Genomic DNA, 18,822 nt, shown 5'->3' with positions numbered 1-18,822 from the left:
AACACAAGCAGGGGGAGTGGTAGAGGGAGAAGCAGGCTTCCCAGTGCACAGGGAGCCCGATGTGGGGCTCGATCCCAGGACCCTGAGATCACGACCTGAGCCGAAGGCAGACGCTTAATGACTGAGCCACCCAGGCGCCCCTACCCAAATATTTTTTGAAAGTTTATTGAAATCAATTTTTATAAAGTCTCCTATTGATTTATTTTGTTTGTAGTGTAGACTCTGTCCAATCTGCCCTTAAGAGAAAGGCTTCTGCAATGGCCTTATGTTGTGCATTTCCTATTTTCCTTGCCCACTGAAGGTGAGTTGTAGAATTACGCATATCTTCGTTAGGAGATCTTTTAACCATTCATTTCCATCTGAGGAGTTATCAATTAAGTAAATTAATTGCTACAGATGTGGTAGCTAGGATAATATGTATGGAATGAAATGTTGAATTCTGTAGTAAATTTTTGTCTCTTTTGAGATTTAGGAGGATCTTTAATTATAGCCTTTAATTGGCTCTAGAGTTGAACTTCCGTAGATTTGTTTTCTAGTTAAGAGGCTATTGTGCAGTATGGTTACGGAGTTTCTGAGAAAAACATTAAGGAAAGGATTACTTGTTTAGGAGGTCAGAAAAGGAGCAGAAGGAATAAAGAGGCCATGTGTCAATAGAAAAAGAAGTTCGAGGAACTTTCTAAAGGTTTGGGTAGAAGTGAATCTCAAAGATTCTCTAGAGAGACCATTTTGTTGAGGCCTCAGCATGCCAGTTAGTGAACTGGAGTTTCAGTGAATTCAGTGGGAAATCAATGAATGTTTGGAGTTTTTGTCTCCCCATTTTTTAAAAAAAATATTTTATTTATTTATTTGACAGAGAGAGACACAGCGAGAGAGGGAACACAAGCAGGGGGAGTGGGAGAGGGAGAAGCAGGCTTCCCACAGAGCAGGAAGCCCGATGTGGGGCTCGATCCCAGGACCCTGGGATCATGATCTGAGCCGAAGGCAGACGCTTAACGACTGAGCCACCCAGGCGCCCCTCCCATTTTTTTCTAGAGCTTCTCTTAAGTATGTTGTTATTAATTTTGACAAGTCAAAATACCCTAAAAATGGCCATTGTTATTCTAATTTTCCTTTTTTTTTTTTTTTTTGCCATTTACTAACGTAAGTGTAAAAGTTGTAATTATAGTGTGTTAATTAGGAAGCAGGAGGTTTTTATAGGAGGAGATTGTGGCTTTCACATACATAAACTCAATGCAAACATGAAAGAAGTCACTACAGTTGATCAGAAGTATGTGCTTATGAGTGGTGTTTTGGGTTCCCCAACCAAGCAGAGATTAGAAAGGGACCCTGTGAGCAATACTTTAATAGTCACTGATCCTGAAACCATTTCTCCAAGGAACCCTGGTTTTACTAGGAACTGGTATTTTAGGAAACACAGTCTTAGGCCGTAGAGATGCTCATTGCTACTGAATTGGATACTGTTTCTTGGGCCATCACTTTTATTTGAGCAGTAGGTTGTCTATATTTTTGAAATTTTATATTATTTATTGAGACAGAAGATTATTGAGCCCTTTGAGTGACTTGAACTAAACCATCAGTGCTATTTGACATTGGTCTTGCTAAGAATTTGAGAAACTAAAGCTAAGAATTGTTTTATGGAGTGAAATAATTTGATATTGAAAAAGAATAAGTATACTATATTTGTCCTTTGTTTAATAGCAGTGGTAATACCTGATTTTTATAAAGAAACTAATTTGTAAAGATAATAATAACACAAGAGGTAGATTGTTTACATTTGTTTATTTGGTTTTCATCTTTCAAATTGGGAAATTTAATTTCAGTGTGGCCAAATGACCTGTAGACATCCTCGTAATTAGGTTATAGTGACAGTGCTATGTTCTGTTCCTTCCAAATGTTTTTATTCTGAAAAACATGCTTTCCTCTCTAGTAAGAAAAAGCAAGTAAAGGATTTGAAATCATCTAGAATTAAAATGAAATTTTAAAATAAAAAATTTGTTTAATGTATGAGTGTATACAATGTTTTAGATAAAAATCTAACAATTTCTTCTTCTTTTTTCAGTTGTTATACCACACTTGCATAAGTTAGCCTTGGTGAACAATTTACAAATTGTGGATTCTAAAAGACTGGATATTGCTACCCATCTTTTTGAAGCCTACAGTGCACTTTCCTGTTGTTGTATCCTTGCTTTATTAATGTGTATCTATATTTATATAACTAATCATACAGTGAACCTCAGTTGTTAAAGTTTGGAAGGTAGTGTTTTTTTCTTCAGCTTACTTACATAAAGGTTATAGAAAATTAAAATTTGGTTTGACTTGCCCCACTGCTTATTCTAGTCATCTCGTAATTTTAAAAGATGGTTTTAAGTCCTCTGTGCTTATATGTTCTATAATTTTGAAACACTGACTAAAGTTTTATCTATGTTAATTGGCTATGTAACTGAGCAAGAAATGAGTTATAGCAGAAGCTTCTGTTAATCAAAAGGAAGCCTTGTATGTGTTCTGGAATTTAGGTTTTTCCGTGAATGTTTAACCATCCGTATCCCGTGGAAAGCTATGGAGAGATACCACTCATTGAGGAAGTGTAGTGCCAACATGGCTGATTATCTCCAGTGATGGTAGAACTGAAGGAAAACTCAAAATTCATCTAACCCATGTCAACCAGTACATTTTATAAATGATTAGACTGAAGCTTAAAGACATTAGTGACTTCTGTTTTTTTATAGTTAAAAACAAAACTGTGACTAGAACAAAGAACTTCAGCTGTCCTGTTACATGTTCTCTTTACTATCCTAGGCCTAGTAAAATAAAACTAAGAAGGAAGCAAAGATAAAGATGGGCAGAGTGAGCTGTAGCTTCTTTGCTCTCCCACTAAAAGGCAGGCGAGGTCAAGAAAGGAAATAAGAGATTGAAAAAGGAGTGAAAGGCTGAATACGCAAACAGAACTATAAAAGTACATGCTAGACAACATAATCAGAGAATTCTGATTATAACAGAAAAAAATGACAGTAGAGAGAGGTTCCTAGGAGAAAACAGAGGACAAAAGAAGTTTCAGGATTAATATTTATGGTTCCATATTATTATATACCAGTTTGAAGTAATAAGTCAAGTGAACAAGTAATTTTAAATAAGGTAAATATGTTCCAAAATACCACTGATTGGTGTTTTAGTATATACCAGTTCACTGTCACTGGATTCTTAACTGGAACATTCCAGTGGGAGGTTTTGTTTTGAATAAATCAAATAGGGAAAGTAGAAACATAGAGCTGTTAAGGAGCTATTTGTCCTTTGGAAATGTTAAAACCTGAAGTTGGATGAGTAGTTGAGAGCATTTCATTTTTAGGAATCTACTATAGATCACCTATTCATGTGGATGATGTAAGCCATGTTTTTTACAATACAGATTATAAAGTGGCAGAGACACCATATTTTGGTAATTTTGTATTTCAACTATCCGTATATCTTCTATAAGTTTATTTCCACTAAAAGGAGAACTTACTACTATTCTTGATTTATCTTGTTGGCATTTTCTACTTAGGGAAGATAGAGGAAGCAAAAAGAGGAAGTGATATTCTGAATTGGCAAGGAAGAACTCTTTAGTAATGGAGAAGTAACAAGACCCTTTCAAGAAAATAATAATGGCATGTCAAAGTTTGTATTCCAAAGCAAGAAAATATTGCTATGTTTATACCTTCCCTAGACTTCGTGAAAATAGATGTTTAGAAACTTAAGCCAAAAGTTATGTATAACCTTATATAGCAGAGAGTTTCTAAAAGAGTATGCCTCAAGGGAAACTGGAAAGTCAAAAGATCAAAAATTGTAGCTGTATAAAACCAAATATTCCAAGTAGGCAAGTCAGTGATTTCTAAGTGCATAGAATCTGTATAGAAAGAGTATTATTGTGTGTTTAGGTATGCACACAATATAGAGTAAATATAATAAAGTCTTTACACCAATACGGTAAGGGGAAGAACATCTTAACAACAGACCCACTTCAAGTACTAAAAGTATTAGTTCTACATGAGTCATAACTTGTACTTGTGTCAACGGAGTGGTATGGCCACAATAAAATCACATTGTTCTGTGATCTGAATCTGTTCTGAGGTTCCATTGCATTCTGAGCTGATAGAACACAAGAGTATTCCTTTCAGCACTGATATCATATTTTAATAAGGACATGGAAAAACTGTAGTGTTTAACATTAAGTACAGTGATAAGTCAAAAAATCTGTTTTAAAAAAATTTGAAGGAATTTAGAAATGTTTAACCTGGAAAAGAGCTAGCTTGGGGATGAAAAAGTAATTCAAAAATTATTTTAAAGGTTATTACATAGAAGAAAGTTTAGGCACACTGTGTAACTCAGGTGTAGAGCTAACACTAACAAGAAGGTTACAGAAAGTCTGATTTTATAAGAAAAACTTTCTGGGGGCGCCTGGGTGGCTCAGTTGGTTAGGCGTCCACCTCTTGATTTTGGCTCAGGTCATGATCTCAGGGTCATGGGATTGAACCTCCTGTCGGGCTCTGCACTCAGCAGGAAGTCTGCTTCTCTCCTTTTCCCTCTCCCTCTGTCCCTCTGCACTTTCTCTCTCTAGAATTAATAGATAAATCTTTAAAAAAAAATTTTTTTTTAAACTTTCTAATTTAGCTATTTAAAAATGGAGTGATCTGTCTTACGAAACTATGAATGCCCTGTCATTATTAGCAGTTAGAGGCTTTATGGCCATTCACAGATGAGGTAGAGGTGATTCCTAATATCAAATAGGATAAAATGACCTCTAAGTTTCCAACCCTTAAGAAAGATCCTGTGATTCCACAGGGAAAAGTTATAAACAAACAGTGAGTAGAAAGAGGAGGAGACGTAACTCTTTACTTCCAAATAAGGCCATCTTCAGCTTCTTATTCCATGCCCATACTTCTCTAGATCAGACTCTTTTTTTTTTTTTTTGAGAGAGAAAGAAAGTGCAAGCCAGGTAGGGGAGCGGTGCAGAGGGAGAAGGAGAGAGAATCTTAAGGAGGTTCCACACCCAGTGGGGAGCCCAATGTGGGGCTTGGTTTCATAACCCTGAGATCATGACCTGAGCCGAAGTCAAGAGTCAGCAGCCTAACCAACTGAGTCACCCAGGTGCCCGATCAGACTCTTAACTACTAATTGAAAGATCACTCACAGTTACATTTTGGTGGTACTTTCCCCATATCTAGAAAACAAGACTACATAGCCATTATGTTGCAGCCATCTCTATGACTGTAGGGATTAGTTCAACCAAATGATGTCTATATTTTTAGTACTTAACAAATATAAGCCACTCATTATAGGAGTCTTATTTACAAATAATGTTTACTCATAACTGTATTTTTTAAAGTTTATTTAGGACGTAAATTTTTTTTTTAAGATTTTATTTATTTAATTGAGAGAGAGTGAGTGAGCACCACCTCGGAGACAGGTCGAAGGAGAAGCAAACTCCCCACTGAGCAGGGATCCCGATGCGGGGCTTGATCCTAGGACCCTGGGATCATGACCTGAGTCGAAGGCAGATGCTTAACTGACTGAGCCACCTAGGCACCCTGGTCATAACTGTATTTTTAAGGCAAAAGTTATTATACTAATTTTTTTTAATTAATGAAATTCATAATTTTTTTTCCAAAAAGACTAATTAACTCATCTTTATAAGGGAACTCATTTACTGGCATTTTTTACTTTAATATAGTGTATATATAATATTAAATAAGAACTATTTTTAAATGGCTAACAACTATGATAAGGTAAGAATGTGCTGTGAATAAACAAAGGGAATTGTTTTCTTGAGAAATATACCTGCTTTCTTGATCCTTTTGAATGTCAGGATAATCAACTAAAACTCAAAAGTGACCAGGAAATATAACTAGTACTAAACTTATGTTATTATAGTAAAAGTTCTCTTACCCAATTCAATTAGGACCAATAGTAGGCCAGTTTAATAGGATGCTTAAAGCAGGAAATCAAGAAAATGGTTTATATAACTTATTTTAACTTAAAATACGTAATATTTTCTTTACCAATCTTTTTATGTAGGACTGAGGTCTTTCTTTTGTGTGAGTCTGCTTAGTAGACTTAAATATCATCTTTCTTAGATAAACCACATCCATAATGTAATTGTGATTTTCAGTTTAAGTTTTCTTTAAAGAGGATCCAGAAACATTTCTTATACTGGGTATAGACCTTTTTTAGTTTTTTATCTTTTTCCTAGTCTTTTATAGTTGCTTCACACAAACATAATTAAACAGCACCATTTTAAGCAATTGGCCTTTACCAATTCTTTTAAACCTTTCAACTTAGTTGTCATGGAAACATTAATTTTCTTACTTTTCATACTCATTTAAGCATCCAACTAAATTACATGATTGAATTTTTACACTTACTGCATGTGTTTACATAACATGTAATTAAATTATGTAGTTTTACAATAATGAAGACCACTGACATTAAGGGATTCGTGGGGATAAACACAATTGACTCTTGGTAGGTGACTAACTCAACAAATGAGAATCGTGCTTGAGGGAAACCTGTTTGCTCTAAGTGATCTGCGTGCCTTAGGGATCATTTTTATTATTACTCTGTTGTTCTATTGGACATAACCATTTTGTTTTTTTTTTTTTAATTCCCTTAACTGCCTTGTCTCAAGTCATTTCAGAGGATTTAATGGTTAATCACTTTTTACCTGGTCTCAGATGTTTACGGACTGACATGGAACATCTTTCTCCAGAGCATGAGGTGAGCCACCACGATGATTAAGCCACTGTGATTATCTGTTCCACATTCCTGTGTTTTACTATCTCCTCTACAGACTTGCATTCTTTATATGAGGCACAATTATGATATGTTGTGCTTAATTCTTTTGAATCTAGTATAGGGTCATTTTATGGCTTTACTTACTGGTTAGGAGATCTTGAAAAACTCCTTTAACATCTTTGATCCTCTGTTTAACTCTGTATAGTAGGGGTTACATGCTTTCCTTCACTGAATATAATTAGAATTTAATCAGCTAATGTACATGAATTGCTTTTTAATCTGTAAAATGCTATGCGATTTGATCTCTGACCATTAACTTTCTTAGAAGCAAAGCTTCCATTTTCTGTCTTCCATTTCCTTATAACTCTTTTATTCTATTTGTCTTCCTTGTTTCCTCCAAAACCATTTATCATTTATTTCGTATTCTGTATCTTCATGCTGTTTATCTACCCATTATCATGGTGGGTTTGATTTTTTTTTTTTTTTTCTATTTTTCCAGCTTTCTACAGAGGAAGCTTAGATTACTTACTTTTAAACTTCTCTTTTTGGATACATGAATTTAAGACTGCATATTCCTTTAGCCACATCCTGTGTATTTGCTACATTGTATCTTCACTATCATTCAGTTCAAATTGGATTCTCATTTCTATTATTAGTTGATCCATGAGAGGCGCGTGGGTGGCTCAGATGGTTAAGCGTCTGCCTTCAGCTCAGGTCATGATCCCAGGATCCTGGGATCAAGTTCCACATTGGGCTCCTTGCTTGGCAGGGAGCCTGCTTCTCTCTCTCTCTTTCTCTCTCTCTCGCTCTCTCTCTGGCAAATAAAAAATAAAATCTTCAAAAAAAATGGATCCATGGGTTTTGTTTAATAAGGTAAATTAAGATTTAATTCTCCTACATTTTTATCAGTTTTTTGTGATCTGCTTCTATTAGCTCTTGAAACTTGTATTAAAGTTAGGAGTGGGAATTATCTCTTTCTCCTTGTGGTTTTTTTCAATCTTTGCTTGGTATGTTTTATAGATGTCCTCTGTCAGGTTGAGGAGGTTCCCTTTTATTGTTAGCTGGTTGACTGTTTTTATCATGAAAGAGTGTAGGATATTGTCAAATGTTTTTTCTGCCTTAGTTGAGAGGATCGTGTGGTTATTTCTTTTAATCTCTTGATTCATTGTTTTATACTAATGGATTTTTGGACATTAAATCAGTTTTTGCATTCTTACAATAAATCCCACTTAGTTATGGTGCATAATTCCTTTTATATGAAGCTGAATTTGGTTTGCGAGCATTTTCTTGAGGACTTTTGCATCCAGGATGAAGGCTAAGCCTGCAGAATAGAAGAAACAAGATATTATAAGGTGTATTTCTCCACCCTCCATTAGGGTAGGTTGGCCTGAAAATAGGAGTGGTTAAAAGTTTTTCAAAGGATCAGACTCCCAGATTCCCTTTCCAACCTTGGTAGAACTCTGGAGCTTTACTTTTAAACATGTAGCTGAGAACAGGAATGAGTGCTATAAGAAGAGGGAAATTAAGTGAAGGCATATGTGCCAAAGTGATTGGAAACCTTGTTACCTTTCCCCTTCTTGGATCCAAGAATGCAGTCAGAATTATACCTACAGGGGAAAAAGATTGACAGAAAGTTTGATTTGTGCCCGATTTACCTTAAAGTGAAGTTATTCATGCATGAAGAGATTTTAATCAGCAGTTTAGTGCCCCAGTCTTCAGTGGGCATCCCAAGATCACCAACCATTTGAGAAAAACCTTTAACGTCAAAGATGGAGATGAAAACATACATGCAAGAAAGAGGGTACTAGAGGAAACAGAGACAATGCAGGGAGCAGAAGAGAAAGTACAAAAAACTCCCACCAAACATAATAAAGCAAAAACTAGCTAAACAGACAAAATATATAATCTGTGAGATGAAAGAGTGGAAAACCAGAAAAGATTCAAAAAAGGATTAATCTAGATCTAACATGCATATGACAAAAGTCTCATTTAATAACCAACGTCCTTACTATAATCTGCAAGGCAGTCTAAGATCTGGCTCTCTCCTCTTTCACATCTCAGACCTCATCTTCTACCCTCTCCTTTGCTCACTCTGCACTCACCACTCTGGCCTCCTTGCTTAGAATGTGATAGACATAACTTTCACCTAGATGGAGCCTTTGCTCAGACTCTTCCTGGTGTCTCTTCCTTGCTCCTTCATCTCCCTCAGGCTTTTCCCTAAATGTCATCTCCATGAAGCCTGCTTGGGACACCTCCATGTAAATTGTAACATTCTTCACCTTGGCCTCCTAGTACCCTATATTTTACTTGATATTCTTTCCAAAGCCCTATCACCTTCTAATATACTATATAACTTACTATTTTCTATGTTTATTGTCAAGAACATAAGCTCTCCATAAGGAGGGAATGTTGTCTGTTTTGTTTGTGCATTCTTTGTATCTAAAAAAGTACCTGGCACATAGTAGGTGACAATAAATATTTGTTGTGTAGTGACCTCCATGCCCAAATATGGGTCAAGAATATTCAGAAGACCAGTTTCTGGTGTGGTCGCCAGCAATTGGAGGAGCAGCTTAGATCCCTCCACCCTTTCCATCACTCACTCAGTCTCCCTGAAAAAATGATGTTAATTCTTAGGTGCCCATTGTATTCCCAGTTACATTTTAGTAGCCACAGACCTATACCTGGTCCCTGCTCTAGACATTAAAATAGAGCATCTTGCTATTTGCAACCTGGAGAAAGCAAAGGGGTATGGGACAAACAGCTTTTCCTGGGAAAATATGTGTGATCATGGTATGTGTATATGTTAAATGTATAGATGTATACAAGTTTTAACATTAGAGGTAGGAAAAACTAAGGGAGAATTGAAGTCAGAGTTGGAAGGTTAGTGAAAATCAAAATCAGTTATTAAGTTATATGATTGAGGTCTTTTAAAACTGTTTCTGCAGGTAGTGTAGCAATCTAATGTGAACTTCTTTAACAAAGTAACTGCCAAAATGTTACATTTTTAATAAACATTAGTTTGTGGTAATATTAAAAATTAAATTAAAAGGTTTAGATTAAGTAATAGCATTTCACTATTATAAACTAAAGTCATTTCACTAAAAAGTATTTCACTAAAGTCATTTTTTTTTTGAAATCAGGTCATTTTAAGTTCCATGATAAAAGAATGTGAACAAAAAGTAGAGAACAAGACCGTCCAAGAGCCTCAAGGGTAAGACATTAATTCTCTTTTTAAGGCTTCATATTAACCTTAATTTCTCTATCTAAATTTTCTATAGATGGTTATGGTGTTTATTTTGTGTTACTTTTCAGTCATTTATTTGGAAGGCAAGAAAATTATTCAAATCAGTTGTTATCAAATGCCAGTTTATAAACCATCTGTATCAGAATTATACGGCGAATTTAAAATTTAGATCTCTGCCCCATGCTCTGTGCCATCCTCTCAACAATCTGATTCAGCCTAGGGATCTAGATGTTTAAAAGCTAAAGACGATGTGATAGATAGCTGGATTTGAGAATCACTGGTCAAAATACTTTCTTAGAAATTTGTGACAGGAATTATAAGGTGTAACTTGATTCACTGCATAAAGGATTGTAAACTTGTGAATGTTCTATTCACATGCTCCTAATCAAAGTAACTAGAATTCGAAGATTCATTGAAGTTAAAATATAATCACAGATGTGAAAGAGTAAAGGTGAGCATTCAGGAGAGGAAGTAACTTACAAATAGACTGTGTGTACTCTTATCTCTTGTTGATGTAACCTTGAGCAGTTAATCTTAAATAAACTGTTAGGCATAAAAAGCTCAAAGGTTTTTCCTTTATAAAGCTGACAACCAGGAATAAGTGTGTCATCCCATCAGGCTAGGTACCCAGAAACACACACTTACCTCCCCACACCCCCAGCCTCTCCCACATATGCAGCTTTTTACCTCGTACTGTAGGTCAGAGCCCTTTCTTGAGCCTCCTGGGATGGTAGGAACTCTCCTACCATTGTAGCCATGGAAAGTTAAACAGTAAAAATACTTTGATAGGCTTCGATTCTGAACACATAAGCCATAAAATTAATGCCAAAGCAAACACTTTTGTTCATTTGTCATACATTTAAGTGTTAAGATTATTTGGTGCCTTATCAGTTGAAAATGTAAAAAGTTTGGGGGCAAAATTAAGAAGAATTATATGTGAAATGCATTCTAAATGAAATTTCATTAAGTAGCATGTAGGAATTAAGAAAGAGAAAAATATCGTAATAACTTCCCAAGATTACTTCAGTTATATGACCTTCCTTAAAAAAAAAAAAGTTTATTTTCATAATCATATTTTCCCATGTTATTCAGATCTTTGATATTATTTTTTTAACTTTTAGATAATTTCAAATAAGCACAAAATAATGTAGTGAATTCCCATGTACTCATCACTCAGCTTCAATAATTATCAACTCATAGTCAATTTTATTTCATCCAGCCCCCTCCTATATTCTGTTATGTATCTCTAAAAGACAAATGCTGTTTTCTAAAACATAAATGTAACGTCATTAACACCAAAATAACAACTTCTTAATATTATCAGTTATCTGGCCTGTGTTCAATTTTCTTATTGTTTTATAAAAGTCATTAGTGATCTGTTGTTTGTTTTTCTTCCTTACAGTCTGTTTCTTTGAGTCAGGATCCATAGGTCATTCATTGCAATTAGTTGACATGTCTCTTCAGTCTCTTTTAATCAGTAGGTTCCCCTTCTATCTTGTTTTTTTCTTCACGTACTTATTGAAGAACTTGAGTCTTTGTTCATAATATAGAGGTTCCCACAGTCTGAATTTGGTTGCTTGCATTTCCCTTTTGTTGTTTTAACATGTTCCTCTGTATTTCCTATAAATGTGGTGTTTGGGTCTAGACCTAGAGATCATCACATTCAAGGCATGTTTCTTTATTTTGCAAGACTGCTTCATAGGAGGAGGTGTGTTTTCATCATGAGGGAGACAGTGTCTACTTCTCTCTTTTTTTGGTGGTATTAACATCTGTTCTTGATCAATACCTAGCTCCACTAATTCATTAGCTATTACTAAATACATTCTATCTTTCCCTTTTCATTTGTGAGCTAGAATACTTAAGGGAAGAAACCTTTATAGTAAAGGCAAGGTAAATGTTCAGTTCTTTCTCTTTACTTACCAGTTTTCTAAAATAATGAATTGATTCACCCTCCGATGGTGACTGGTTAGGGGATTTGTTTTGTTCAAGTATCATAAACTCATGTGTTTTCAAATATTTGATATAATTCAGTGCATTGCACTTACTATCTTTTGATGCCCAAATTATCCCATCTTTGGCCATTACAAGGCTTTTCAAGTTGACTTCCCAAGTCCTTTTGAAATTAATTTGCAAAATGGAATGGTATGGAGGGAGAGAGAAATATTCTAGGATATAAATTGTTTTAAAGAAGATCAGTCAGGTATAAGAAGTTCTGCAGATTCCGAATCAACAATCAACTCATGGTTTGATATGAGTTGCAAAGGAAAGATCTGTGATTTCTTTGAAAACTTGCAGGAAGAAGACAATATTACCTTAGAAGGCAGCCCATTTCATATTTTAGCAATTTTTTACAAAGTACTCTTATCCTGAGTTAAAGTCTCCCTTCCTATTATGTTTCCTCTCTAAAATACGTTTCATCATCTGGCAGAGAGATGGGTGAGTGTTACAAACCCCTTTGTAAAACTGATAAAAATGTAAACTTTCTCTTCAGAAAAAATGCTGTAATGTAATCGTTCTTTGTTGGAAAGCTTTGTGTAAAATAGATACCTGGGTCCTTTATACCATATGGAAAGAATCAGAATAACTGGGGTTAGGCCAAGGCATCTGTATTTTCAATAAGTTCTCCAGGTGATTGTGATGTATATCAGTAGAGCTATATAAATATATACAGCTGTGCAGATATATATTTATATCTAATTTTTTATGTAACATTGGTATTTGTTAAGTCTTCTGAATCTTCTCTTCCCCAGACTGAAAGTCCCAGATGCTTTAACATCTTTGTCGCCCTCTGGTTAGAATATCATTAAAACATGATAGTACTCAAGTATTATCTGACCCTGTATCCTATTTTTCTCAATGCAAACTAAAATCGTGCTTTCCTTTCAGCTTACAGTATTGTTCTACAGAAAGAAAACAAAACTGTAAACTTGGAACATTAAGGAAAGGCATTAGAGAAAATCTAGGACTTAAAGGATTTGAAGGATGTTTAGACACGAGATAGAAAGGAAGAGATAAGTTAAAAATGTTTTGAACAAAAACTCGGCAAGCTTGACTCAGGGAGGTCTAGAAATTGAGCAGTAATGGTTGGTTAAAACACACATACACACACACACACAAGAATTAGATTGCTATGTTTCTTGAATGCCAAGCACACTTTTATCTTGTAGGTAGTAAGTAGCCATTGAAGATTTTTGAGAAGGGATAGGATATGAAGAAGTGATTATTTCAGAAGTTAATCTGATCATGCAAGGAGACCAGATCTAAGACTGTTGGAATAATTCAGTTGGAAGATATTGTCATTGGAAATAAAAATAAATGATAGATGTTTCATAGGATAAAATCAGGATTTGATGATTGGTTTTATTTTTTTCTTAAGTCTTATTTATTTAAGTAATCTCCAAGCCCAGCGTGGGGCTCCAACTCATGACCCCAAGACCAAGCAAGAGTCATGTGCTCATCTGACTGAGCCAGCCAGGCACTCCTGGTGATTGGTCTAAATAGAAGAGAGGGAGCCATTATATTCCCTGTTGGGAGGAGAGGAAAATAGTAAAACCACTAACAGATAAGGGATTAAAAACGGTGGATCATTTCTAAATTTAGGGGGCGAAAAAAAGCTTGATGTTAGCTTATCTAACAAACAAGAGTAATAGGACACTTTTCCCACACTCCTTATGGAGATGATATTTGAAACTTCAAGAGAAGGTTTCAATAGTAAGTTTTGTAACTGAGGAACTGGGAGCCAAATGCTGAACCTTATGGAGGATTACTTTGTGGGAAGAGAAAAGGCAGCAGGGGATAAGTAGTCAGAGACAAGGGAGAGGCCAGGTTGGTGTACTGGCTGAAGAGCTGTGGGAAGAATAGATTTTCAAGATGGGAGTCGTGGTCTGGCATTTAACTTGTAATTCACAGCACACACCTTTAAGAAATATAGAAAACCAGAAGTCCTTGGTGGCAGCACGTACTTCATCTGTAGCTTCAGTGGACATCTGCTGAGCTCCTACACCTCAGCATTCACTGCCCTTGACATGTTCAAACATACTCTCTCCTTTAGTCCTCAGATATTTTGCAATAGTAATTGCAATCTGTATTTTTCAGTTGAGGAAATTGAATCAGAGTAATCTAAAGCATATTGGCTAAAGCCACAGGCCAATAAACTGGGTTTATTGTTGGATCACTGAAAAATTGTACCTGATCAGTGTTCTGTTTGGTATTATGATAAATTAGCAATCTTCAGTAGTGATTTAGATTGTGTTTACTCCCTATACAAAAGGTTGTTCAAAAAGAAGAAGAAATGGATTTAAAATTGTCGATTGAAACTAATGCAAGTGGCAATGGAAGACATTCTGCCCTGTCCTCCCAAAAGTAATGTCATAAGATTGTTATCAGCACAGTATATAAAACCTCACTGTGATTTAATTTACTCATTTGTGAAAATAGGGATAATATCTATCTTCCAGGGTTGCTATAAGAATTAAAGTGATGCTGGTAATAAGAAGAAGAACTGCTAACTTAATACTTACAGCATGCTATTACATGCCTGGCACTGCTCGTAAGCACTATATGCACTTGTATAATTCTTAATAGACCTATGAGGTAGGTAATAGACTTATCTCCATTTTACAGATGAGGATTACATTACAGATGAGATCAAATAACTTGCCCAGGGTCGCACAGCTGCCAAATGACAGAGCCAAGATTCAGTCTCACTGCAGACTTGCCTCTAACCTCTACACCATTCTGCTTCCTTTAATAGAAACGATGAACATGAAGCTCCTAACCTAGTATGGTCCATAAAAACTCCTGTCCGTAAATATTAGTTTCCCTTTTGTGATACCAGTTCAGAATGTATTTATTAACATTATTACTACTGAAGAAATGAAAAAATGGATATTTTAGTTTTTTAATTGCTTTACTTGAATTTTAAAATTTCTTTCCTAGCTCAATGTCAATTGCTGCAAGCTTAGTAAGTGAAGATACAAAGACCAAGTTTTTGAACAAAATGGGCCAGTTGACAACATCAGGTGCCATGTTGGCCAATGTGTTTCAGAGAAAGAAGTAAAAGCAGGAAGGAAGCCCCCAGTAAACACTAAGATGGACTCAAGCAGACTGGTTCCTTGTACTTGAAGTACTTGCCTTTTTTATCCTTATTTTATGTTCTTGCATTATAATTTTATCCTAACCTCCAAAGATATTTGCACTGCTTTTGATTATTGCTGTATATCTGTTAATTTTGGAGTTATAACTGTGGTGATAGAAAATTGAGTTTATAGTCTGTACCTAGTCCCTCTTCTATGTTCTTGTCTTTCAGAATAATTTTTTTTATATATATACATATAGTGAAGAGGTGTTTTTTTTTTTAATTTTTGGATGGGATATTAGCAAGTATCTGTACTATACACTAAGCTATTACGATGGTACTTAAAATAATGTAAATTTGAAGTCATTGTTATAAAGTAATAAAAGTGGAGATTACTTAAGTATTTAAATTATGAAAGAATAATGCAGACTTTTTATTGTTTCTTAACTGACTAGAAAGAGCCACCAGCATTACTCTGTGCCTTTTGGACTTCAGTTTGTGTGTCTGTAGGAATTGTGTGCATTCCATTCACACAGTATTTTATAATGCTGTGATGAATTTGAGTTACAAATCCTACAGTAAGTAGATTATAATGAAACTTTCCACATTTCAGAGCTCTCATGAATATTCTTTAAGTGCTATTCAAACCTCCCCAGCACTTTCATGCATATAATGGACTTACCTGAAGAAAGACAGCACATAAACACAGGAAGTGGTAACCAAGGTGAATTTTGCAAACTGATGTGTAGTAGATTTAAATACTCAAAAATAAATGTAAATTAAAAGAGCTGATAATTGTGAAATTCCTTCCCAAATTTAAATACACAGGAAAATATGGTTTGAATTTGAAATTTAACACTTATTTATGTAAAATATTTTATTTAAGATATTTTTTAATGATTTTAATTTCAGAGATTATCTTTTCATTCTGTGTGTTACAGAGAAGTACCGAAAAGTTAAGGACATTTGGGGGCTGCTTTTTTCCCTCTAAACTAAAAATGACATTAGCTAAATTATTATTGGTTAGCTAACACCTTGTCCCTTAAAGTCAGTGACTATTCTTGTGTTTGATATATATTACATAGAGTCTTAAGTCCGTGTACAGTTCCACTGGAATTTGACAGTTGTCTATAAAGTAATGCAACTTGAAGTAGAAAAGAGTGGTACTGGACATAGAAGTGGGTGATTGGTTTGAGGGGTTAATGTGAGGCCTTTTTGAAAAATGAATATTTTGATAAAGAGAATTCTTGTTTGAGCACAGTTGATACATAGGTGATTCTCATGTTTGTTGTATAAACTGGTTTAATACACTTGGAACATAGTTGGATTACATTCACTTCCTGGGAAAGCTAGCTTACCACACAGTCAAGCTTATAAAATAAGTTGCCATAAACAAAGCCATTTAAAAAAGTTCATTCTGAAATTATTTCTTTTACCTATAGTGACATAATTGTTAAAATTAACTAGTCTTTCAGAAACGGTTGGATTCTAGGCATTCCTGAGAAATTGAAAGTGGCTACCTTTCATGTCAAAAATGTTGATCTATTATAAATAAAATGTTTTTGCATACTTGTTTTTGTTTTGTTTCTGGCTATGTGTATTTATTTTCATTTTGAAACACTATAGGGGCGCCTGGGTGGCTCAGTTGTTAAGCGTCTGCCTTCGGTTCAGGTCATGATCCCAGTGTCCTGGGATCGAGTCCCGCATCGGGCTCCCTGCACTGCAGGAAGCCTGCTTTCCCTCTCTCACTCCCCCTGCTTGTGTTCCCTCTCTCGCTGTGTCTCTCTCTGTCAAATAAATAAATAAAATCTCCAAAAAAAAAAACAAAAACATTATATATTCTCTATCCAAGCAAAAGGAAATGAGAAAGAATATATTCATTAAAATGTACTATGTTATTTAAGGAATATAATTTATATAAATTACCTATTTAGTTTACTTTTACTAAAAAAAAGATTGTTGCTATAAAATGAATATATTTCAGAGACAGTTTAAAGAAACTGTTATGGCTCTCATTTGCTTTGAAATACAGTAAAAGAAGAATATTCGTTACCAGATGAATGAATATAAATATTTTTATTGTGATAATTTTTATCAATTTGTGAATCCATTTATCTAAATGCTAGTGGTTTTTTTTAAAAGGCAACAGCTAGTAAGATACACGGTATATTTCAAGGGAGCCTCCCTTAGTATGCTGTTAATATCTTAATGTCAATAAGACTTCATGTTTATTTTCACAATGATTTTTAAGGCAAACTATAGATTCTTTAAAGACAAGACAGACTAATCACACTAATCACTGAAACTGAGTGTGTTCTTCCAAAACAGGCCATAAAACTCCCATATTCACTCTTTTTAAACAGAAATAAAAACAGTACAGGTTTAAGTATTCGACTTAACAAAAAACTAAGTTTGCAAAGTAATGAAAAGCTAATTTGAAATTATGCCTGTGTTTCTAAAGTAAACCAGAAATTAAAATTTTTCAGAAACCCATAAATGCCATAGCTGGCAATTTTGCTGAATTACTCCAAGAACGATGCTTGAATGGTAGCAGTATCTAACTTTATATGTGGGTGTCCTTGACTTCATTTTGTTTGCACCAGTCACCCCTTTTGAAAGATTACTTTGCTAAACACCAAACGGATTTACAACCTGAATGAAATTGTAAGTAATTTTAATGGAGTCTCAATTCAAGTTGCTATCAGATTCCTTTTTTGGGGCACCTGGGTGGCTCAGTCGGTTAAGTGTCTGCCTTCGGCTAAGGTCATGGTCCCAGGGTCCTGGGATCGTTTTTCACAGAAAAAAAATACCGGTTCAAATAAATAGTCTCTGATAAAGTTTGGGGAGATGAAATGACTATGTATTGAATTGTCTTGTCATGACCCCAATTCTTAAGATAACCTATTTGAGACCATTATTTGAACTTTAAGGACAGAACTTTCTCTAGACACCACCTTATTGATCTTTGAACTGTGAGAGCTAACTACAATGAACATTTTGTGCTAGTTACCAATTCCTTAACTATTTTTGTATAAAGAATGTATGTTTGAAAAGTCTTGTAATTAGCAATTCTAATTCCCAAAATTCTCCAGATTGGCTAGGTAACAAACTTCCCACTTTGTCTTGGATGTTAACTCTTTTATAAGCAAACTATGAAATAAATTTAGCTTTTCATATGAGTAGATATGTGTTTGAAAATTCTAATGTAACTTTACAGTGTGCTTATTTTCATTACTATTTTATTTCAGTACGTTTAAAAAATAATAGATTAAAGGTATTTGCTAGTAATAAAAAATAATGTATCTGGCAGATTTCTGCATGTTGGCAAAATAACTGTATTTTAGGCTATTTTCACACTACAAATGGATGTTCTGCGTGCATTTCATCTGTGGAATTTGCACTCCACAGTCACAATCTCTGAGTGGCACATTGGTCTTTCATATTTTCCCTTCAGAACAAACTACAGGAAACTTTGCTTTGATTGCCTTCTTTATAGTTTACTTTGCATATTTAAGAAAAATCTTAAAATAAAAAAATTCCTATTCACTGTAAGACCACACCATTCATAAAGTACATGACAGTTATTGTGAACTTAACACAATATAAAAAGGTTTATTATATTTTTTGATAGTATATAAATAATTCCTTCAGTTCAGTGTGCTGACAGATATAAATTATTGCTTTCCTTAAGAGTCTTCAGTAATACCTGGAAAATTCTGTCCAAAACATCTATATA

At 34.7% G+C, this 18,822-nt stretch overlaps 1 protein-coding gene across 4 annotated transcripts in view; it reads left to right on the top strand.

The window, feature by feature from the left end:
* Positions 1-16,658, top strand: part of RELCH (RAB11 binding and LisH domain, coiled-coil and HEAT repeat containing) — a 108,028-nt gene extending 91,370 nt beyond the window's left edge. For all 4 annotated transcript variants that reach the window (XM_045886603.3, XM_045886602.3, XM_045886601.3 and 1 more), the window contains 4 exons: positions 2,060-2,176; positions 6,659-6,747; positions 9,906-9,976; positions 14,948-16,658. In XM_045886603.3, the coding sequence (XP_045742559.1) occupies positions 2,060-2,176; positions 6,659-6,747; positions 9,906-9,976; positions 14,948-15,068 (398 nt within the window). In that variant the 3' untranslated portion in view covers positions 15,069-16,658. The remainder of the gene's footprint in view (positions 1-2,059; positions 2,177-6,658; positions 6,748-9,905; positions 9,977-14,947) is intronic.
* The last annotated feature ends 2,164 nt before the right edge of the window (positions 16,659-18,822 follow it).

Source organism: Mirounga angustirostris, unplaced genomic scaffold, assembly GCF_029215605.1.
Source record: "Mirounga angustirostris isolate CCGP_5_RB_7025 unplaced genomic scaffold, mMirAng1.0.hap1 SCAF_14, whole genome shotgun sequence".
Lineage (NCBI taxonomy): Eukaryota > Metazoa > Chordata > Mammalia > Carnivora > Phocidae > Mirounga > Mirounga angustirostris.
This window is presented reverse-complemented; position numbering and strand designations above follow the sequence as displayed.